This window comes from Arachis hypogaea, chromosome 20 (assembly GCF_003086295.3).
Source record: "Arachis hypogaea cultivar Tifrunner chromosome 20, arahy.Tifrunner.gnm2.J5K5, whole genome shotgun sequence".
Taxonomy (NCBI): Eukaryota; Viridiplantae; Streptophyta; class Magnoliopsida; order Fabales; family Fabaceae; genus Arachis; species Arachis hypogaea.
Genome location: NC_092055.1, coordinates 144,741,485 through 144,763,274, shown reverse-complemented (window position 1 = coordinate 144,763,274; position 21,790 = coordinate 144,741,485). Strand labels below are relative to the sequence as shown.

The 21,790-nt window shown below is 34.4% G+C and overlaps 6 protein-coding genes across 21 annotated transcripts; 4 read left to right on the top strand and 2 right to left on the bottom strand.

The window, feature by feature from the left end:
- Positions 1-497: 497 nt before the first annotated feature.
- LOC112735017 (pre-mRNA-processing factor 39-2-like) lies at positions 498-6,629 on the bottom strand. 15 transcript variants are annotated; one of them, XM_025784575.3, is made up of 14 exons: positions 6,498-6,625; positions 6,295-6,395; positions 5,776-6,005; positions 5,474-5,641; positions 4,923-5,289; positions 4,669-4,812; positions 3,981-4,136; positions 3,755-3,874; positions 3,405-3,485; positions 2,987-3,136; positions 2,482-2,623; positions 1,244-2,316; positions 944-1,006; positions 498-782 (listed from the first exon to the last, which is right to left on the bottom strand). In XM_025784575.3, exons 1-14 carry the CDS (start codon positions 6,523-6,525, stop codon positions 687-689), a joined length of 2,919 nt encoding a protein of 972 aa, XP_025640360.1. In that variant the 5' UTR covers positions 6,526-6,625; the 3' UTR covers positions 498-686. The 15 variants fall into 15 exon arrangements, with proteins under 15 accessions (XP_025640360.1, XP_072086804.1, XP_025640356.1 ...); XM_072230703.1 differs by having other exon boundaries at positions 4,923-5,185; positions 5,776-5,893; positions 6,498-6,581; XM_025784571.3 differs by having other exon boundaries at positions 1,244-2,623; positions 6,498-6,629.
- Positions 6,630-7,131: 502 nt separating this feature from the next.
- LOC112735016 (uncharacterized) lies at positions 7,132-11,363 on the top strand. Of its 2 annotated transcripts, none has more exons than XM_025784570.2 (9): positions 7,132-7,558; positions 7,646-7,780; positions 7,887-7,997; positions 8,274-8,558; positions 9,003-9,202; positions 9,545-9,830; positions 9,994-10,104; positions 10,318-10,509; positions 10,862-11,363. In XM_025784570.2, exons 1-9 carry the CDS (start codon positions 7,250-7,252, stop codon positions 11,219-11,221), a joined length of 1,989 nt encoding a protein of 662 aa, XP_025640355.1. In that variant the 5' UTR covers positions 7,132-7,249; the 3' UTR covers positions 11,222-11,363. The 2 variants fall into 2 exon arrangements, with proteins under 2 accessions (XP_025640355.1, XP_025640354.1); XM_025784569.2 differs by having other exon boundaries at positions 7,136-7,558; positions 9,542-9,830.
- A 167-nt stretch (positions 11,364-11,530) lies between these two features.
- On the top strand, positions 11,531-12,733 carry LOC112735015 (uncharacterized). The gene is made up of 2 exons (XM_025784568.3): positions 11,531-12,324; positions 12,405-12,733. Exons 1-2 carry the CDS (start codon positions 12,109-12,111, stop codon positions 12,516-12,518), a joined length of 330 nt encoding a protein of 109 aa, XP_025640353.1. The 5' UTR covers positions 11,531-12,108; the 3' UTR covers positions 12,519-12,733.
- A 480-nt stretch (positions 12,734-13,213) lies between these two features.
- Positions 13,214-14,720, top strand: LOC112735013 (membrane protein PM19L-like). Its single transcript, XM_025784565.3, has 4 exons — positions 13,214-13,650; positions 13,852-14,071; positions 14,188-14,233; positions 14,357-14,720. Exons 1-4 carry the CDS (start codon positions 13,524-13,526, stop codon positions 14,444-14,446), a joined length of 483 nt encoding a protein of 160 aa, XP_025640350.1. The 5' UTR covers positions 13,214-13,523; the 3' UTR covers positions 14,447-14,720.
- Positions 14,721-14,904: 184 nt separating this feature from the next.
- On the bottom strand, positions 14,905-16,173 carry LOC112735014 (uncharacterized). The gene is made up of 2 exons (XM_025784566.3): positions 15,427-16,173; positions 14,905-15,331 (listed from the first exon to the last, which is right to left on the bottom strand). The coding sequence occupies exons 1-2, from the start codon at positions 15,811-15,813 to the stop codon at positions 15,242-15,244; spliced, it is 477 nt and encodes a 158-aa protein (XP_025640351.1). The 5' UTR covers positions 15,814-16,173; the 3' UTR covers positions 14,905-15,241.
- Positions 16,174-17,450: 1,277 nt separating this feature from the next.
- Positions 17,451-21,250, top strand: LOC112735012 (SH3 domain-containing protein 3-like). Its single transcript, XM_025784564.3, has 10 exons — positions 17,451-17,759; positions 17,910-18,038; positions 18,272-18,341; positions 18,461-18,609; positions 18,996-19,097; positions 19,249-19,446; positions 19,541-19,603; positions 19,737-19,826; positions 20,147-20,221; positions 20,728-21,250. Exons 1-10 carry the CDS (start codon positions 17,700-17,702, stop codon positions 20,845-20,847), a joined length of 1,056 nt encoding a protein of 351 aa, XP_025640349.1. The 5' UTR covers positions 17,451-17,699; the 3' UTR covers positions 20,848-21,250.
- Positions 21,251-21,790: the final 540 nt, after the last annotated feature.

The following is a 21,790-nucleotide window of genomic DNA, read 5'->3' as shown; positions in this document are numbered from 1 at the left end:
GATGGGAAGTTGGAGATGCGGCGGCAAACCAGAAGGTGATGCAAAGGTAAATCCATTTGGCGTCTTCAGTGTCTCTGACTGCCGAGAGAAGGGAGGGATATAAAACACATGGAGAAGGGTGAGAACTGTGGTTCAGTGAATCAGAGATAAGTAGAGGCAAAGTCGAAAATAGATTGAAGATAAAATTATCAAAATAATGGTATATTTGACTAAATTGTTATCTACTATTCACCGTCCATTTATGTGCCCACCGTGTCCGTCAAAATTTTATGGGTCACCATATCTATGTTTTGAATAGAGTAGACACACATCCACTAACGAAACGCTAGCATGTGTTAGAAATCCGTCGCTAAGATTATGAGGTAGTAAAAGACCTTGGTCAATTTCCCTTGTACATGACATTGAACTTATTTCGCGTATATCATGTCAGAAAACCACCTTTTTCTGGCAAAACAGGCATGTAAATTATCATTAAAAAGAACAGCAACTCAACGGGATGGGCAAATCATTCTAACATTTTTCACAAAAAAGAAAAAAAATGTACACATTATAAACGGTTTTCATTTCGTTCCTTTGGTTGGGAGCTACAAATATTCTCACATTCGAATGAAGTGTGGTCTAATTCCTTGCACAGTGAAAACTGAAGTTTAAAACTTAAAAACCAGTCAAACTACATGGAACTATAACTATTCTGGGGTAGATTTTTCTTCGGAATTCAGTGGAACAGGAGAAGAAACCACTCCAGGTTTGCATGCTTGCGGTGATTGTGTTGATTCATGGTCCTGCATCATGAGACGACCCAAATCAGAGATAGGTTATGTTTCGAAGAGCTAGAGATTAAGCCAATTTATGTAGCCAATCAAACCCAAAAAGGAATCCAACGAAGCAAGAACAAACTCTCTCGCCAAGATGCCAAACTACTTTTTTTCGTTATTTTACTCACCTGCGACTGAGCTGTCACCATTGCCAGCCCTTGCTCAGCTACAGGATTGCTACTACTCTGACTCTGCCATTGCAAAGAAACTTCATTAGAAGTTGTCAAAAGAAAGATTATCAACAAAATAACGGACTCAGAAATACTAGATCTGAAAATTGGCTAGAGTTCGGGCTGTTATAATTAAGATATTACCATTCAAGAGAAACTAAAGTGAGAAATGCCAATCACCCTGGGAAATCGCATTCTAATGCGTCATTCATTAGTATGCAAATTACCTAAACCCTATAATTCCAAAATTAATTGTACCTGTCTTGATGGCTGCAGCTGCTGTATATAAACAGGATGATGATCTTGCTGCTGCTGTTGAAAGTTTTGCTGCTGCTGCAGAACCTGCTGTTGCAACTGAGATTGCAATTGTTGCAGTTGCTGTGGTTGAAGATGTCCCAGCTGACTTTGTTGTTGTTGGGACTGTTCTTGCTGAAATGGTGGTTGTTGCGATTGAAGATAATGTTGTTGTAGTTGCAACTGCTGCTGCTGTTGGTAGTAATAGTATTGCCACATCTGGTTATATTCTTGGCTATTTTGCATATATCCATACTGTCCATTGCCTTGCATTGCATGTAATATTTGTGACGGGGCATTGGCTGGTGGTTGAGACTGGGATGAGGAGTTTTGTAAGGGCCAACTATAAGCAACAGTACTTTTAAACTGATTTTGTGCTTGACTGCAATGCTGAACTTGCAATACAGATTGCAAAGAGTAACCTGGTTGTGAAGGCAGTTGCGCTCCCCCTTCAGCTGGATGGATCTGTTGTGGAGTAGGTTGCTGCCTTTGGAAATGTTTCCTATGCATATGTCCACGATTACCATTTTTGGGACCTTTGCGAAATTTTCCAGCATTTTTCATCTGATGCAAGTTTCCACCATGATTTCTCAACAACCGAGGTGGTAGAAGTGGTCTTCTTGCTCTATGGCCTTGCCAGGATGCTGAATATGAACCGTCATCTACTTCAATGCATGTTTGGGCAGACTCGGAATCTTGAGTGCTTACAAGATTGCCTCGGTGTCCCGTACGACCATCAACTACCACCCCTGCAGTATAATCCTCCTCCCGAGACACCATTGGTCCTGAATCATGAATCCTTTCCCGGCTGTTTGGTGACATGCTTTTCTGAGAAAGTGGCTTCAGTTCTTCATGCCCAAGTTCACACTTCCCCTGAGAATAATTATCTACTTTTGGGGATGATTGCAAAGCTTGTGAGCGTTGATTTCCACTAGCTGTTTGATGTAATAAAGTTTCTGATGAAACATCAGATTCATAACTATTTGGTTTGGAATGCTTAGGAACTTTGGCAGGTTCCTCTTTCACTTCCACTAAATCTGCAGATAATATATTTTCAGGATAATTATTTCTTGGTTCCTTGGAATCTGGGAAAGGATATTTTTGTGGTGACATTTTCTCCACTTGGGAATGCAAAGAATCATGCAAGTCAGAACTAGAATCTTTGTATAGCTGATTACATATATCAATGGAAGTCTCCTTACTCCTATCCTGGATCAAATTCAGTGACCTTCTACATTTAGTTGATTGCTGATGTGTATCTGCCCTGGAAGATGCCCGAAACAATTTTATATGCCGATTCCATGCCTTCCTTAAATCATGTATAGTTCCACAATAATCAACAAGCTGGCATTACCATATAAGTGTCAGTATCAAATTAGTAGGCCATTAAATGTTAAATTTTCAAATATTTTATTTTTAATTACTCAATAACATGACAAATTATAAGCTTGTTTTGGGAGGAAAGGTTCTTTATTAATCTAAAAAGAAAAAAGATGTAAGGCAACCAGTTGATTTTTGTTTTTCAAAATTAGCAGCACCCTATTATGCTCAAATACACACTTATTACTAAACAAGCACAAGGTTTCAGCACCGGTTGAATCATCAGAAAAATAAGACAGAGCAACCACCTCATAAGTTGCAATACTCCTATATCATAATGATTAGCTCAATTTTAATTGCGTTGATACTTCATAGGAGATATATAACCTTTAGGTATAAGTTTGATATATCCTCAGCGTCTTCTACACCCAGACCTTGAGATCCATCAGGTCTTGGAGATATTGCTTCTGCAATAATTGTGTCTATTACAGCCATGGACATTGACCCTCCATGCACCATTGAGAACTTTAGCAACTCCTGCAAAATACATCAAAAGAACTGAATTAAAGTTGTCAACACTTGCACTAGGCAAGGGGAAGAAGTCTCATTAGACATACAAGCCAGTAGCAACTAAGTTGTTTCACTCATTGTGACATGACGAGTTTCCCCCAGCTCATTCTAATTAAGAGCAAGTAATTTGAAGTTTTCCATATCTATCTATAAATGCATACTAATGAAAAGTTTCAGCTTAGGTCTCTCCACTTCTACTAGGGTTACATAAATAGTATGGAAAAGATAGACCTACCTCCAGAAGCTGTTTGTTTTGAGGCAAATTCTTTATGCCATCTATCAAGATGTCTCTAGCAGCATCCATGTTGTTTGAACTCTTGAAACGAAGAAAGGAACATGGAAGAAAAAGGATTGGTTAACTACACCTCACATCAGCATGCAAAATGGGAAGGGTCAATATTTACTCTGTTTATGATTATGATATGTTAGCTGCAACAATTTTTCAGGCACTTCATACAGAAAACCTTGTAGCTACTAATTCCTAGTAGAAACTATAGCCTAAAACCTTCATTTACTGCTTTTATAGAATGATGCTTAGCCTTTTAGAATGAAAATTCAACAAAAAATGTTAAATATGCCACGTACCATATATTTTAGGTGAGAGAAATGGACATATAAATTAGGGAGGGCATGCTGTAAATTCTCTTCAGCTACAGCCATCTCTATTGCTTCTTTGTATATACCACAAGCTGACTCCATATTTCCCTGCAATAAAAATTGTAACAGGTAGCGCATGTAGTCATCTTTTCTGTATCAGCTTATCATCAAAGAGTACAGCTTTCTTCAATTGTAGCAAAGGCTGATTGCATACCAAACGTTTCTCCATATTGGCTCTTGATATAACATTCTGCACAAAATCAGAATCTGACTCTTTACCAGTCTGCTGAATATATGCAGCGCGAGCAGCTAAAACATCTCCTATTTGTTCTTTAAACCTGGCATTGAAGAAATGGATTTCTGGTACACTCTGCAATGAACATATGATGGAGCTATGTCAAACCCTAGAGAAGAAAGGAATAAAGCAAGTTTCAGTACAGTATAACCTAGTCATGGATTTAGAATAAAAATAATGGTCTAGGAGCCTAGAATTAGTAAATAAAGATAACAACACTCAACCTAAGATAAATTATACTGAATAAATCTAGGAATACCCATGAAATTGTTACACCATCATTGTTTATCTTCCCCCTTCTAATTCATTAAGCATGGCTTACAATACATGTTGAACTCGACTTCTGAAGTCATAGATTTCACTTCTTCCATTTAACTTATAAATTTCTATTAAAAATTTAGTCTCTGCATCTTAGACATCTAATCCTGCCATTTGACATTGATTCTAATGCTTCATATTTTCATTCTTTAAAAAGCCTTATCTTTTGCAATTGTTTGTCAGACACTTTAGAGATGCTCAGGTAAAAAGAAAAAAGCAGAAGCACATGGAGAGCTGAGCATTAACATGAAATCCAATCAACTAAATAAATGTGGTTTATGAAGAATACCTTCAAATAAATTTCTGTTGCTCGGTCTAGAGAGTAGTTTGCAATTTCTCTTCCTCCCCTGGTTTCCATGAACTCCACATAACGCATCCAGTACTCAGGGTAGTTGGCACACACAATCAAACATCTTTCATAAAGTTTCACAGCCTATGCAGAGTCATAGAAATGGCAGATTGTTTAGCCAGCAATTTTAAGCAATAAATAAATAAAATTAAGAAACTGGCAAATTTTATTGAGAATACTGTGCAGAAAATTACCCAGTCAAAATTCCCTTGAAGTTCAACAAAATCAAGATAATCATGCCAATTCTGCAATTGACTGTCATCCAGTGGCCAGACATGAAAGTAATTTCTCTGTATATTAGCCTCAAAAGGACTAATCTTCAAATCCAAGTCATGAGCCCTTTGATAAAACTGTTCTCCAATGATCCTGTACTTTTTTAGGGCGATGGAACGAGTCAATCCGGCGGATGAATCCATCATATCTTTGATAACACAATAAATCTTGTCATGCTTGCAATCTACAGGAATTTCACCATCAAAACTTGGTTCAGATTGCAATTCCTTTGGGGAACTATCCAGGCTTGCTACACCCCCTTCCAAAAGGTTTAATAACTTTTTAAAACTGGACAAGTATAGAAATAATATCTGATAAGCATACTATTCAGGTATACACACACAGTCGACAAAATCATACACATGTTACAGAAGTACATTCCAACTGCCAGCCATGTCAAGCACATATATGAAGATGATGACCAACAAAGGGGCTTTAAAGACTCAGACATCTTTCACAGAACAAGGCTTACCTATCATAATACTGGTGCAACTTTTTGGTTGGGAACTCAAGAGTCTGGATATAAATGTGAGCAAGAGAAACCCACTGCTGCTGGGAAAACTCAAACTGAATATACTTGTCCCACAACGTATGGCATAAATAGTCCTTCCCAACAAAGGAAACCGCTCTCTTGAACAATCTGGGGGAAAAAACATATCAAGAAAAGCATTTTATTGCTTTCCAGAACAACCAAAAGTTAAGAAGCATTCATGGAGTGTGGAAGCATACTCCACCGAAATCATTTATCCAAACAGCTTCTGTATCAACATTTACCTCCGAACATCAGATGGGTCTTCAAAAGCCGACATGGAGAAGCTACAGTAATCGACCCACATCCCTACTGAATACGTTGCAGCCAAAACAGCTTTTTCAAAGACTTCCAAAACCTTATCTGCAGTGGATAAGCGTGCCATGTGAGCAGCATACTTCCTCCAATACCCAAAACACAATGGGAAGTTGGATAAGAAATTTTCATATGTCAGACATATTTTCTCCATGTCATCCTGCATCAATGTCAAGTTCAAGCTTCTCTGTACATCCTTACATGTTAATTAAATCACAAAATATAGCATTTACAGCTCTGATTCTCAATTTCTCTTTTCACCTAACAAAAAGTCACATGTCATCAACAATGAGAACTAAAACCATCCAACTTCAAACCTTCCTCAAAATCAACCATATGTTTTGTTTAGCTATGCTTATCTAACAAATAACTGATAAATTTTTTCTAAAAAAATATTTAAAAAAAGGTGAGTTCCGAATCTTTGAATTATTGGAATTAAACTTACTTACAGGATAGATTTTCTCAACGTCAGAGATGAGTGAAGTCCATTGTTCGAAATCAAGTGAACCCTCAGATATAAATTCTCGAAGTTTAAGAGCGTCAAAGCAACCTGAGGCGGAAGTACACAGAGAGAGAGAGAGAGAGAGAGAGGAACCATAATGAGATTAACAATTAAATTTGATGAGGGTTAAACAACATTATAATTCCTTACGGGTAGAATCTGTGAGCGTCGCTGCCATGTTCCGATGCCTCTCTTTCCTTTTCTCCCTCCCTGCTACATCAAATTCTTGAAGACAAATGAAAAAGCATATTTGAAAATAAAAAGGTTAATTTTGATGTGAATAATTATAGCAAATATCATTTTTTTATATATTAAAATCAAATTTAAATAAAAATGCTTATAACATACTAATTTTAAAAAGCATGTAATTAAATGATAGAATTACTAAATTGATCTATTTTATTTTCTAAAACTGAATTTGTTTGAAAGGTAAAAAATTAAAATTTATTTAAGAGTTAAATTTTTTTTATTTTGGAACAACTAAAAATAAATGATTTAATTTTTTTTTAATTTTAATTTTAATTTTAATTTTATTTATAAATTAAACCAAGAAAATATAATTTTCAAATTAATTCTCATATTTTTTTATTTAATATGTTAAATATTAAAAATATCCTTATTTATAATTAATAAAATAATTTATCAAAAATAAAATTATAAAAATTATTTTAAATTAAAATATTAAATTATATTTTATTAATATATTATAATCATTTCAAATTATAAAATTAAATTTTAAATAAAAATAAACTTTTTTTTATAAAAAAAAATAGAATTCTTTTCTCTTCCAAAAATAAGTTTAGAGAAGTCTTAGACGGTAGTTTTAGTTGTGACGTGTTTGGCAATTCGGAATTTGCGCTTCGGAATTTGCGCTTGTGTGTGTTTTATCCAGAAGGAGGAGGATGCAGGTTGTGCCATTGCCACTGCCCACTGCCACTCTCAGAACCTCTCAGCGACCATCCAGTGCTCTTCTTCCTTCCCTTCATTTACCTTTCTACCCTTCTTCTCTCCCTACCAACACCACGCGCCTTTTCCTCCCTCCTCTCCATTCCGCCACTGCTACGCCTACACCTACCCAAGAGCCTCTTCTTGACACCCCCACCAATGAATCCACCTTCATCGATATTGGATACATTTCAAGTGTTCATGGTCTTCATGGCGAGCTTCGCGTCAAACCCACCACCGATTTCCCTCAACTCCGCTTCTCCACTGTACCAAAATTCCTTCCTTTTATCATCATTATTATATCATATATTGTTTGTTTATTTATTTATTCATATGTTCGTAGTATTGTGTAGCCCGGGAGAAGATGGTTGAGGCAGAAGGTTTTGAATGCCGAAACCCTTCGAGAGGTCGAGCTTGAGGAAGGTAGAGAGCACCCTGCACTCAAGAGTTGGATACTTAAATTCAAAGGGATTGACTCTGTCGACCAGGTATTTGATTTTTTTACTCACAGGGAAAAATTTCACATGGCGTGTTTCGTTATATCATATTCATATGCATGTTTTCTTGGTCCTGACTAATCAATATGTCACACAGGCTAAGATGCTTATTGGTGCTACGTTGCTTGTCACGGAAGAAGACAAGCCAGACTTAGAGGAGGGTGAATTTTACACTCATGATCTTGTTGGGATGAGAGTTTTTTTGAAGGTTAGTGATAATCATGAATTTTTTCTTGTTATTATTTATTTATTTTGTCAAAATATCAACTGTTTTAACAAAATAAAAGTACCCTTGTGCTATTATTCAGCTGCCTATTTATCGAATTTTAGAGGTCTATTATCACCTTGGTGATTCTAACTGATGAAATCGTAATAGAAATATTAACTTAAGGATGTTTCTGCTTTCATATTTTCGTTACCTAGTTGTTAGTTTTGGTTCCTTAATGCGATATGTTAAGGTGCTGACTGTATTTCTTTCTATCAGGAAAGTAGAGAACTTGTGGGAACTGTTATTAATGTTTTCAATAGTGGAGCCAATGACCTACTACAAGTGTCACTTGATTCGTCTTTTGACATACTTGATAAAAGTGGCAAGCCAAGGTCAGCCGGAACAGAAGCATCTGATCAGCTTGTTTTGGTGCCTTTTGTCGAAGCAATTGTTCCAGATGTTGATATGGAGAGAAGAGAAATGCATATTACGCCCCCGAAAGGACTCCTTGAATTAAACCTACGATATGATGAAAGGTCCAAAAAAGAAAGGCGCCAACTTGTGAGGCACACTTTCCTATACTTTACTGCTAACTTGTTATTCTTGTTGTCTTGTCCTCTTTTTTTTTTTTTTGACAATTATGAAAGTTTTGTAGTTATTGATGATGCTGGATTACCTTTCTTAGTTTCTACCTGTTAATGTTCACTTTGAGATTTGGTTGGTTCATTGGTTATTTTGCTGTGATAGTAAAGCACAATAATCTATCTTTTAGTATAATTTGTCGTACCTTTTTACCACTTGTATGATAACCTGGCCAACAAACTCACATAATTTAACATGTAGTTCTTGGATTTTGATAATGTGCATGTAGCTTTTGGGTTTGAAATTGCATTTTATGTATTATTTTCGGTTTTGATCTAATTATTTGACTGGATGCTTTTACTATGTATAGCTGATGCAAGGATGTTATATAGTATAGATAGTTCACTTTTTGCTATATTTTAGGAATGGAAGGAGAGGAAAAAGTTTTCAAAGCAGCTCATAGCAGTGAAAAAGAAACTTGTTGAAATGGAGCAACAGCATGTATTTCATGGACTTCGATATGGAGAGAAAGAACAGAGGAGATTGCTTAGTGGGCAGATTGTGGATGTCAACTCCAAATTGTTACAGGAGGCTTTACAAAGTCTTGAACAACCAATCAAGAGGTAAGTTAATTTAACAAGAGTTGTTTTGAATTATGACAAGTTCAATCCCATCCTCACAAATAGCAAAAACAGAAACTATGTATTAGCTAACATGACCTTTTATTATTTAATTCACATTAGATGTGTTTGAAGAATTACAATTGTGATGTAACTTTTCATTCTTACTGATGAAAAATGACAGGATACAATAGTATGTCTTATTTAATTATCTTTTCTTTTTTCTTGAACTTTATCCATCATCATTATATTTTTCTATGACTTATATGTCGCCACTTCCCTGTCCCTTATCCCTGCAAAAGAACATTTTGTTATATTTATGCTGTTTTGACTATTTTAAAGCAGATGGAACATGGCTGAGTTGGTCCGCTCCCTAGAAGCAAAGCTTATAAGTTCTCTGGAAATATCGGCAGAATCTTTCGTAGATAGAAGTAAGAAGTTGGTTGGAGATATGAGGATGCAGGAAAAGGGACTTACGCTCATGAGCAAAGGCAAAATGGCTATTGTCCTGCTTTTGAGTGAAATAGAGAATCAGGATTGCATTAGGAACCCTGGCAATGTTGAAACTGAAGCAACTGAAAGTTCACCACTTACCTTGCTCCAAAAGTTACTCTGCAATCATGAAACTTTTGTAAGTTGTTGCAAACTTGCGTTTTATTTTCTTATTTTTGAGGTATTATAGAAATGAAGCTGATTTCTGAGGTATTTGTCCAACTAGGTGAATGTTTTTGGAGTGACTTCACTAAGATATACTACACAACTTCTCTTATCTAATACATTTCCATTTTTTACAGGTCGAAGATCGTGTATCTGTGCCTTTAATTTTGGTCTCTTCAGCAGAACAAATCCAGCCTTTAACAACATTGTTTACAAACAATCATCATTTTGGATTTGACTCTGAAAAGGTTCACATCATGCATGCAAAGGATCTCCTTTAGTTTTTTTGTATTATTATGTCACATATATCTTGAAGTGTGTCGCATTTATTAGTTCCCACTTCTTTTAACATATAAAATGAAATATTATCAAACTAGAATGGAAAATAATAAGAGAGGATAAAGGTATTCTCCAGAAATAATGATAGCAGTTTCAATATCTAATTTATGATTGTTGTGTAGGTATGGTTTTTGGAAGAAGAGAAGCTACCGGTTATTAGCAGTTTGCCGGAAGGAGAGAACAAGTATAAGATCTTGATGAAATCGCCTTGGGAAATACTCCAAGCTCCTGCTGGATCTGGAGCATTTATTAGCTTGTTTTCAAAGCATAACATCATGGATAATCTTATCAACATGGGTGTTGAGTACATTGAGGTTAGGTTCTTTTCTCGCTTCTACTTGCCGAGTAGTTTCGCCATTGAATTCTCTTGGGCTTCATTCCTTTTTCAAACTGGTTTGATGAAGTTCAGATGCTCAATCATTGATAGCCTTTGAATTTCTCTGGGTTTTCCTATTTCAAATGACGGTCCTGGAGATTTCATACGACTTGCTTCTGTTAGTTACATAATATATCAAAATTAAACATTTTGCAATCAGTATTTGATAAGGACTTTAATTCCATATTTTGTGTGATTCATAAGCTTACATATTTGGAAACAATAGCTATGTTTCATTGTTAAAATGGTATATGTTTTCCCTGATTCATGTGTCTTGAACGTTCTTGAAGGTATGCTGTCCAAGTGGAAGAATTGCTGGTGGCAACTCTCTACTACTTGGGTTGGTTAGATCAAGGGGAGCCAATATTGGGATACAAATTTCACATGCAAATGCAGATGCACTAGCGGATTCGGATAAAAATGTTGACATGATATTCTCCGTGGATTTTGTGAATAAGTTATTGAAGGAGAGCAACATACTCCAGTTTGATGCAACAGAAAAGGCAAATTCCTATGTTGAGAAGGTTGACAAAGAGTGGGTTACTGTCACATCGTCCACCCCCAACTCATTTGAGCTATCGTGTAATATATATAGTTCCTTAAACGCGTGTCCTTTGGACAAGGTTTGTGTACTGCAGGTTAGAGAATAGGGTAGATGAAAACATATTTGTTTTGCACGTATATAATGAATAACAGGAAAGGGTATTTGTGTAAAAGACGTCAAAACCGGTAGCTAATAGTGTTATAGCAAAATAAAGAGAATCGCCTGCTCTGTTGGAGGGGTAATGAAAATGTGTTCTGAAGTTGATTTCCGCTACCAGACTCGAGGTTTTGGTGCTTCTTGGCCAGGACAGAAGCGGATAACTCTTACATGAACACTTAAGTTCTATGGTAAAATAAAACTAAATACATGTAAAATTCTCTCTCATTTGGTTGAGACATATAAGTTCCTTTGATAGACTAAGGATTTTGTTAGGTGAATTTTGAAGAAAAGATATTTTTGTGTGTTTTTTTTTAAATATTTTATAAAAAAAAAGTAAAAATAATTTTGTTTGGGCCTATTTTTGAAAAAAAATCTTTAAATGATATTTTTTTAAATATTTTTTATAAAAATAAAAGTGATTTTATGTTTGGATATCTTATGTAAAAAAAATTTTTTATCTATTAATTATGTTTGGATAAAATAAGATAAAAATATTTTTTTGTTCATTTATTATGTAAAAAATATTTTTTAAAAAAAAAATTTAAAAAAAAATATAAATTGTAACTTTTAAAAAAAGATATTTTTTAATTTTTTTAATACTTTTACTTTTATTATTACAAAAAAATAAAAAAATATTTTTCATTAAAAAAAAATTTATCGATCTAATGAAACTCAACCAAAGTAACGAAATCCAAAAGAAGGATTTTTGGTTGGATGAATGAATGGGCCTGAAGCTCAAATAAAACGTGATGGCCCGACCCAATGTAGTTACGAAAACCCAGGAATTGTTGTTTGAGGGGAAAACGGTGGCGAGGAGAGGTTTGATGAGAGGAAATGGGATCCCAAACGGCCAAGATCTATCGCGATCTTGCGAGAGCTGTGAAGAAACATATTGTGAATGGGAAGGAACACACCAATCCCCACTTTCTAGATTTCGTATCGTCTGAGTTCCATAAGAACCCTAATCTGCTTGATACTGCAGCTCTTGAGCAGAAATTAAAGCTTGCGCGCGATTACACTCTCATGCTTAACAGTGTCCACCATCACAAGGTATCTATCTATTTATATATACATAAATACATACATATATGTATTATCCCTGATTTCATTCATGTTTTTCGTGTTTTCAGGAATTGTTGTTCTCCTACAATATAGCGGTGGATAGGTCAGATGAAGTGAGAAGAACTCTTGGAAAATCTGCTGCCAGCGTCGGTCTTCGCCTCCCTGAGGTTTATCAGCCTTGATCATCATTGCTACTCTTAGTTCAATTTTGCATCCATGGAATCAATCATAAATTAGGTCACCTGAACTCATTAGCAAATTTTAGATGCTTGACACAATTCATCTATGTACTGGCTTTGGATATTGTTGCATTTTGGAATAATACAGGCTTATATGGAACGATTGAACGATTGAATTGTTATCAAGTCAAATACAATGAATTAAGAAACTTGTTTTCTGTCTCAAGCCTTAGGACATGTAGATCCGTTGAAACGTTGCGAGAACAATGTGATTTCATTTGAGGATATGCGAGGCGAGTGTGAATAACATACGGATTCTTTAGTTCTTTATTATTAATTAAATGATCAAAACGTAAGGTGCTCCATCGTGTAACTTTCTACTTGTTTCAAAGTAATTACTTTATCGTAGAACATTTTTCTTGAAAATGATTTTATCTTAGTATTTCACTTTCAGTCCGTGCAAAAGGTTTAGTTAAGATACATCAGATTGTGGAAGAAATCATCTTATACCGATAACTTTTATTCTAAATGAATTGCTTTAATATATAAGATAATTCAAGTGAAAAGAGCTATTGGGATTTGGGACCGTTGTACTGTGAATGAGAAGAGTCTACTAGTGGAAACGAATATCTCTTTCCCCAGCCAACAAACAAGCACTTAGCTGTTTATACAAGGTATATTATGGTTAAACAAATCTTAGAAAATGCATGGCAAGTAAGAATAACGCATATTTGCCATTGCCTTGAATGTGAAGTATGATGCATCATCATCTTTACAACCTTGAATGAAGAGCTTTTGAACTATCGGCAAGAAAAGAACCCCAACGTTCTTTTCATCCATTTCTCATTGGGAAGTCATTGCTATATATAAAACTATCACTTGCACAAGAAAGCACATGCATATCCTTGTTCTGGTATTAGAGACATTATTCATTCACTACATTTTACCTTCTTGAAGTCCCCTAGTGTTTTCCTTTATCCACTCTTATCCAACACCACATAGTGCAAGATGGCCAATGAGCAAATGAAGCCTATTGCCACCCTTCTTTTGTTGCTGAACTTCTGCATGTATGTCATAATTTTGGGCATTGGTGGATGGGCCATGAATAGAGCAATAGATCATGGTTTTATCATAGGTAAAAATAAAACAAAACTATAGTTATATTTTCAGGAATGATTCTTTCGCGTGAAAAGTTTACATAACCTTATCAATAGATATTTATTTAGGTCCCATTCTTGATTCCACCTTCTTGATCATTCACCTTATTTCCTATGCAATAGCTAAGCTTTTCTGTGTGTTTCTTCAGCATGCTAATGTTGTAAAGAGATTGTTGCAGGTCCAGAATTGGCACTACCAGCTCAATTTTCACCCATATACTTCCCTATGGGAAATGCTGCCACTGGCTTCTTTGTAACATTTGCTTTGCTTGCTGGAGTAGTTGGTGCTGCATCAACGATTTCAGGATTCAATCATATTCGTTCATGGACTTCTGAGAGCTTGCCATCTGCAGCTTCAGTTGCTACCATTGCTTGGACCCTTACACTCTTGGCCATGGGGTAATCCATCCTCTATGAACTCCCTGACTTCTTTTTTTTTTATTCTTTTAGCAAATTATTTTGACTCTCTAGTTACTTGTGATTCTATTGCTCTAACTCTGATTTATTTTCTGCAGCTTTGCATGCAAAGAGATTGAGCTTCAAATCAGAAATGCACGCTTGGTAAGACAGGGAAACTTCATATACAAAATTTTCTATGAACTTTCTTATATTCTTGTATACTTTTAAGTGCTTTGCTTTTTCCTCTTTACATCAACTCTAATCTGAAATATCAATTTTTTGCAGAGAACAATGGAGGCTTTTCTAATTATCCTGTCAGCCACACAACTTTTCTACATTGCTGCTATTCATGGTGCTGCTGCATACAGGAGATGAACTTGAAACTTGACAAAAGTTCTTTTTGTTGAGCATGAGGGAATGAATTTGTGTCTGCGTGCGTGCGTGCTTTTTTTTTTGGCGTATTCTTTTCCTTCATCTTTATTCTTTGGTTTATTTTATTTTATTTTTCCTGTTTCTCTAATTAAGACTTCCAATTTGCAAGACATCAATTAAGAATTGGCAGATTGTGTTGGGATTTGAAATCAATGGTTGGATTTGTACAAACTATGAATTAAGAATAATAAATCATGTTCAAAGCATTGAAGGAGAACACTATCTTATACCCTTCTATTTTCCTTCTAACTTTCTTCAGTAACTCATTCGAGCAATTATGGGTTATTTAGCCGTAATCATTGATCGTGGAAAATCTCATAAACTGCTCTAAAGTGCCAAGAACATTAGAAAACTGACAAGTTAAATATAAATGCAAGAGTTAAATTGAATATCCTTCTAGATACTTTCTGAAAGGTCATGTATCTTTATTGATTTAAAGAACACTGACAAGTTTCCTAACACGAAATGCACAGAATCCCACAGGATGGAATTATTCCGCATTCATTGCTAGTGGATGATTGTAAACAAATGCCAGAAGGCATAAAAGAATAAAAAAAAAAAAATCTTTATAAGAATCACAAATACAGAAAACGAAAAATAAAATCTCATATGGATTATAGTTAGGCCTCAATGCTCAATATTATAGAATACAATTTAGAAAGGAATATCACAAAATTTTTGGACGAAGTCCTTTGAATTCTTCATATGTTAGATCCATCGGTTGAGATCCTCATGAACTCATCGATCCGAGGCTTGCAGAACCTCAAACAATCCACAGCAACTCCACCAGGAGGTCTTTTGAATCATCTGTATAGATGCTACAAGTGGCTGCATGTCAATTCAGCAAAGGAAAATTATATTTAAATGAACTATAATTTGATAATTTTCTTATGAGGCTTATATAGGTGAGAAAAGTGCAAAACCTGATTTTCAGAGCATGCTGGATTCTTGGAATCATCAGAATGTTCTTCATTATCATATTCATTTGTCTTAGGTTCCTCCGAACTTATATTTTCAGCCTCAGAACTCTCATTGGATTGCGAATCGCTCTCTATCACAATAGCACAAGCCTCCTCCTCCTCATTTCCTTCTTTGACTTGATCATTGTTAACATTGCTAGATTCTTGTTTCATGGACTCAGCATCGGAGGCAGGTTGTCGAGCATTTTCATGATGTGTAGGTGAATCTCCATTTTGAATATCTTGGGATTTCAATTCACCATTCCCTAGAGGTGGAGAGTTGATAATGGCGTTATCCTGTGCCTTCTTTTTCTTGGCAGCAGCCCTTCTTCTCTTAGAAGCTGATGGCATGATTGTGATGGTGGGGTTTTCCTTCTCTCTCTGTCTCTCTCTGTGGTGTTTGTGGGAACTCTAAAAGCCACAAACTTGGAACAGAGAGAGAGAGAGGTGTTTGTGGGAACTCTAAAAGCCACAAACTTGGAACAGAGAGAGAGAGAGAGAGAGAGATAAGAGACTCAAATATACAACAATGAAGAAAACAAATTTGTATATAAACTTGAGTTTATATGAACACAAGAATGGGATCCGCCAATCAATATTTGATGTGTTATCGTACACTATCTAGCTGGAGCTTCCCTTGAATGAATTGAAATCTTTCCTAATAATAACAGAATATAATATAGGACAAGATTCAAACATAGTTACAAGGTTGTCCTCCAGTTTACCTTTGCTAATAATAAGTATAATGTGCTATTTTGCCCTTTTTTTTAATTAGAATTTGAATAAATTACTAATTGCACTCATTTTCCATTTTTTTTAAAAGAGAAGATTTAATTCCATTGTAAACCTGCTGGTCCAGTCGTTGCTTCTGTTGGCCATGAAGTAAGCGATGGGTTTTTCTTTTCTTTTGGTAGACTAAGAGTAAGGAAATTTAAGTTCAAGTTATGGTTACTTGTTAAATTATGACTTGGTTTTTATAGTTTATCAAATTTTTAATTAGGTCTTTATACTTTTTTTTTAATTGAGTTTTACATTATTTTTAATTTTGTAATTAGTTTTTTTTTATAAAAACGTTAAAATTAACAGAATATTTTTTTAAAAAAATATATAGTTAAAGATTTAGTTAGATTCTTAATTGTAAATACTTTCAATTTGTAAAAAAAATATTTATTTAATTCTAATATTTTTACATTAAAAAAAATTTAATATAAAATTAAAAATAATATAAAAATCTAACTTAAAAAAATATAAAAACTAATAGAATAATTAAACCTTAAATTATTCCATCTATAAATTTTTGAAATATTAGTCATTTTCATTCTTTTAAATTCTAGTTGCTTTCGCTATAAATAAGAGAGTGTAATGAGTTAGCATTAGACTTGCTAGAAAGGTGGTGGAAAAAGGGTATACAATATTTAGAAACAAAGAAATATAATGTGGCGTTCATGAAAAATTGACTTAAAAGTAAAATGTCATGATGCTTTGTATACAAGATTCAGTTATATAACCGTTATCCTCTTATTGTGTTACCAATATTGTTAGTTGCAATTTGCAAATCTTGAAATAGATGTATTTGCATCTTTTAGCGTTTATATAAAATAAAATATAAATAATTACTAATATTAGTTCGGATGTATTTAACTATTACTAATATTTGCATTTTCATTTTTTCTTACTATATTATACTAATTTATTTTTTTTAAATGTATTAACATAGTCCCTATTTTTTTCATCGATTTAATCCTTAAAAAAAACCATATATAATGTCCCTTATTTGATATCACATATATTTTTAATAAGCTAAATATATTATTTTTTATTCAATCCAAAAAGTAAAAACGATAGTTATTTTAAAATAGAAGAAGTAATAAAAATTTATTTAGAAATCAAATTATATTTTAAAGAACATATTTTTTATTCTAATTTATTTTCATAAAAATAATAATTGAAATATTGATATTATTATATTAAAAATAAAATTTTCTTTTGAGACAGGTTTGATTGAAAAAGAGGAACACAAAGAGGATAGTAGATAGCTATGCTACAGTCAAAATCAAATACTAAACCCCTCCAATCAACATTACATTATTACAAATTTACAATATTACATACACTCTTTAATTTATTTAATTAAAATCGTTTGTGAAAAGAAACAACATTTGAGCTTCTCTTACATTAGATCTCATCTTATTCATACTTTGATTGTTGTTATTGGCGACTCTCTTTCTTCTTCTGCCATGGACGCTCTGAGGAAACAGGCCACCAAGTTTAGGGACCAAGTTGCCAAACAACAGCAGGTACCGTTCTTCCCTTACCCACCCATTTCCCAAGATTGTATCTTTCTGTGTTCTTCTTCAATTATCCTTCATTTTCTTCTCAAATCTTTATCTGGGTATGCCCAAGATTTCACAAGAAGTTAAATTTTAATGGTTTTTTTTTTTCTCCAGTTTCACGGTTTAATAAAGCAGTTCAGCAGCAGCGGATATGAGAGCTCAGATGTTGTTGTCATTGATGAGGTTGAAATGCAGAGACATCAACAACTTGAAAGGCTCTATAGGGCCACTCGTTCTGGCAAGGTATAAATAAAGATCACCTTTTTCTCAATTCTTTGGGGTAACCATTGCTAGTTCTGATATGTTTGAGCAGCATGGGCTTTCCCACTTTATAAGCTTAATCTAGTTGTGTGGATATGTATTTTAGGTAATGTGTAAGAAAAAAAAAAAAGGAAGGATGTTATTGTCAGTGATTTGCCTCCATTTTCTTTTTTTCTTCTTTTAATTGATGTGTGTGGAACTATCTTCTCAATCAGGACTTCCAGAAGGAAATTGTTAAAGCGGCAGAAACATTTACAGCCATAGGTTTTAAGCATATTGAAGCAGGTGAGAAATTAGTTTTTGTTTCTCTTTTTCCCCTGAAAAATTTACTTTAGTCTCACGAGACATTATAATTTACAAGGTATTTTGGAATAATGCTTATCAACAATATCTGTGGTAGACAGGAACAAAACTTTCTGAGGATTGCTGTAAATATGGAGCAGAGAACAACAACACTGACAACATATTGGCCAAGGCAGCATCAGTATATGGTGATGCTCGCAAACATGTAGAAAAGGAGCAAGATGAATTAAATCGGCTTTTATCTTCCCAGGTTGGCTTTTGATACCTTGTGCAGTTGTACAAGATGAAATTGAACCCCTAACCTAACATTAAGCCTCAAATAGGTCATGCTAGCCAGTTTTGAGCATAGAATTTCCATTTTTTCCCCCTAAATAAGTCAAATATGAGTAAATTTCATTGATCTCTCCCTTTCAAAGCACAAAGGGTAGCCCACTATTTTACTATTTTTACTTTTCATCAAATGCATATGCCACTCCTTTTGCCCTTCCCACATGTGTATGTTTTGGTACTATATCAAGATCTCTATGGAAAATTGCATACTTTGGAATTTGTGAGGGAGATCTATGTAATTTATTATTTACACTCTTTTTAAATGTATGAGGAGAGTATTGTGAATATGTTGATTTCAATTTCCAGGTTTTGGATCCTTTGAGATCAATGGTCAATGGTGCACCTTTGGAGGATGCTCGCCATCTTGCTCAACGGTATAGTAAGATGAGGCAAGAAGCGGAGACCATGGTAAGCCAAAATTTGAAATAGATTAGTAATCCCTACACCAGGTCAAATACTAGTACGAGTATATAGTTTATCATCGTTCTGCTATATCATTCACTTCATTATTTGGTGTTCCTATGGATTTCTTTTTAATTTGTGTGTTAAATTCGGTTAGAGGGAGGAAATTTCTAGAAGACAAGCACGGATTAGGGAATCTCCTACTGCTGAACAAGTTGCAAAACTCCATGCTACTGAAGCAAAGATGCAAGAGCTGAAAGCAAACATGGCAATTCTGGGTAAAGAAGCTGCAGCTGCACTGGCAGCTGTTGAGGCACAGCAGCAGAGACTGACATTTCAAAGGCTCGTTGCTATGGTATGATAAGACGTGACTGTTATTATACCAATCGATGCCGAGGTGGGAAATATTTTGGCCTTTTATATCAAAGATTTTGTTTATGATTTTATAGGTTGAAGGAGAAAAGACCTTTCATTTAAGAGTTGGTGCTATTCTAAGTGAAATTGAAGCTGAGGTGAGAACTGGCTGTGCAGAAGTTTTAAGTTTTCATAATTAATTTTCATATATTCCTATTTCTTATTGGCTCTACGACTTGTTGTCATTCTCTTAGTAGCAATGAATTTTCATAACTTAGAATTTTTTCTCAGATGGTCTCAGAGAGACAGAAGAAAGAATCTGCCCCTCCAGTGGTTATACCCGAGAATGGCACAGAGAAAACAATGTACTTCTTGGCTGAAGTATGCTAATTATTCCTATCATTTCTCTCTATTTCATTTCCTCGTTTCTAATTGCTTAACATATTGAAAACTGATTAATTACTTCAGTCATGGAAATCAAACATTACCATGAAAATCTGGCTTACTTATTATTACATTACCGAAATAGAAACTAGAACTATTGAGCATTAATAAAAATTTGTGGCATGTGATATCACAAAACAATGAGTAAATCCCCATTGTGGTTCTTGAATTTTTATTTTATTTTAATTTTGTTTTTGAAGTATCAATTTGATTCTTGAGGATTGATTTGATGTCACTAACATTTAATAATCTTGAAGGCAATGCATTCTTTTAGTGCTGAATCAGAAAAGGAGTTGAGCTTTTCAAAGGGTGATTTCATTGTTGTGCGAAAGGTTTGTTTTCTCAGTTAATGTCATTGTACTGTTATACTTTGTTTTCTATGTGAATATCCTCAAACATGCCAGGTGGCAAGCTACTAAACGAGTTTGGTATTCTCTCAGCGACTACTTACATTTAGCTTAAATAGGTTCCTTTCATATTGGCTACTCTCATTTCTGTGAGATTCTAGTTCCAGAGCTGCTGAAATACTTACATTAGATGGGAAGTTTGTTAGTTTGATACCTTCACAAGTTATCCATTTCTCAAGGGATCTCAAGGGCAAAAAGGGTCAAACGAAAGCAGAATAAAGATGTATTTTTTATTTTTTATTTTCCTATAAACTGCTCTGCATAGTGAAATATCATTTATCCATTTCTCATTTTGTGAGATTAATTCTCTACTATTGTCGACAATTGTTTCCTACTACTTTCTTAATGAAATTTGTTTCAGTAAGTGAATTTAAATCTCTCACTTTTTCTGGTTCTCATTGTTCACCAAAGTTTTATATGTTTATCATCAGGTAATCCCATCCGGGTGGTCAGAAGGTGAATGCAACGGCAGAGCAGGGTGGTTTCCGTCAGCATACGTCGAGAAACGACAAAGAATACCCTCCACAAACTTGGCTGGTGAAGTTTACTAGTTTCTCCTTCTTGTGCCAAGCCATTCTTTGCTTTGTTTCCAATATATAGTTCAGCACCCAATTGTCCAAAGAAGACAAAGCAAAATTGGATGCAGGTTGAGGTTCCTGTTCCTACTGCCTAAATGTGAAGTGATTGATTCTAAGTGTTAATTTTTAGTTATTACAACAGAAAAGGGTAATTTATATGTAACCTATCCTCTTTCAAAGTTGGACAAAGCGGTGGTGCTTAAAGTTGATTCATTTTTCTTTTCTGGTGGGGTGACAGACACTACTTTACCTTTTCTTTTTTTACCTTTTGTAATTGATTTGGGTAACATATGTGTCTTTATTGATAATCATGTCTGGATCTTGCTAATGATATTGGTAGAACAAGGATCATAGGATTGCTGGATTGTGTTTCTAATGATAAGGTAAGCCTAATAGCATATTTGGATAGGGATGTCTGATTTTGGTATTAACAAAATTTGGTTTTAATCAGCAAAGAGAGAATTGGCCGAAAGTGGCAAACAGTTTCTTTGGGGCCAACATGATCCTAGGTTCAATCAACCAAGACCCTTCTATGCTTTCTCTTGGCAAAATTTTTGTCTTACTTAGATTCCATGATTCCATCACCCTAATTTACATAAAAATTGTATTTGTATTCAAATATTACTTAAGAATATATTTCGACAGAAAAAGAATATACTAAAATCTGAAAATGAGTATAAATGTAAATGAAAAATAATAAATGTGCGCTTGAGAATAATAATAATAAATAACTGAAAAACCATTCCGTGTATAGTGTAATTTAAGAAAACTTGCAAAAGAGGTGAATCTTTTATTAAGGATTTTCTTAACCACAATTAATGTGTGGTTTTATTTGAAATTTAAATACTCAATTGGAAATAAGATTATTTTTAAAAAGGAAAAGTATAGGTAAACAATGAAAATATTAAACAATGTG

Coding starts and splice junctions, on each gene's coding strand:
- LOC112735017 (XM_025784571.3), bottom strand. CDS start 6,525: ATGGCAGCGACGCTCACAGATTCTACCC. Junction 3,875..3,980: donor CCAATATGGAGAAACGTTTG/GTATGCAATCAG, acceptor TTTTTATTGCAG/GGAAATATGGAGTCAGCTTG. Junction 1,007..1,243: donor AGCTGCAGCCATCAAGACAG/GTACAATTAATT, acceptor TTGCAATGGCAG/AGTCAGAGTAGTAGCAATCC.
- LOC112735016 (XM_025784569.2), top strand. CDS start 7,250: ATGCAGGTTGTGCCATTGCCACTGCCCACTGCCACTCTCAGAACCTCT. Junction 7,998..8,273: donor GGATGAGAGTTTTTTTGAAG/GTTAGTGATAAT, acceptor TCTTTCTATCAG/GAAAGTAGAGAACTTGTGGG. Junction 9,831..9,993: donor TCTGCAATCATGAAACTTTT/GTAAGTTGTTGC, acceptor CATTTTTTACAG/GTCGAAGATCGTGTATCTGT.
- LOC112735015 (XM_025784568.3), top strand. CDS start 12,109: ATGGGATCCCAAACGGCCAAGATCTATCGCGATCTTGCGAGAGCTGTG. Junction 12,325..12,404: donor ACAGTGTCCACCATCACAAG/GTATCTATCTAT, acceptor TCGTGTTTTCAG/GAATTGTTGTTCTCCTACAA.
- LOC112735013 (XM_025784565.3), top strand. CDS start 13,524: ATGGCCAATGAGCAAATGAAGCCTATTGCCACCCTTCTTTTGTTGCTG. Junction 13,651..13,851: donor AGATCATGGTTTTATCATAG/GTAAAAATAAAA, acceptor AGATTGTTGCAG/GTCCAGAATTGGCACTACCA. Junction 14,072..14,187: donor CTTACACTCTTGGCCATGGG/GTAATCCATCCT, acceptor TATTTTCTGCAG/CTTTGCATGCAAAGAGATTG.
- LOC112735014 (XM_025784566.3), bottom strand. CDS start 15,813: ATGCCATCAGCTTCTAAGAGAAGAAGGGCTGCTGCCAAGAAAAAGAAG. Junction 15,332..15,426: donor CAGCATGCTCTGAAAATCAG/GTTTTGCACTTT, acceptor ATTGACATGCAG/CCACTTGTAGCATCTATACA.
- LOC112735012 (XM_025784564.3), top strand. CDS start 17,700: ATGGACGCTCTGAGGAAACAGGCCACCAAGTTTAGGGACCAAGTTGCC. Junction 19,447..19,540: donor TTCAAAGGCTCGTTGCTATG/GTATGATAAGAC, acceptor ATGATTTTATAG/GTTGAAGGAGAAAAGACCTT. Junction 19,604..19,736: donor TAAGTGAAATTGAAGCTGAG/GTGAGAACTGGC, acceptor ATTTTTTCTCAG/ATGGTCTCAGAGAGACAGAA.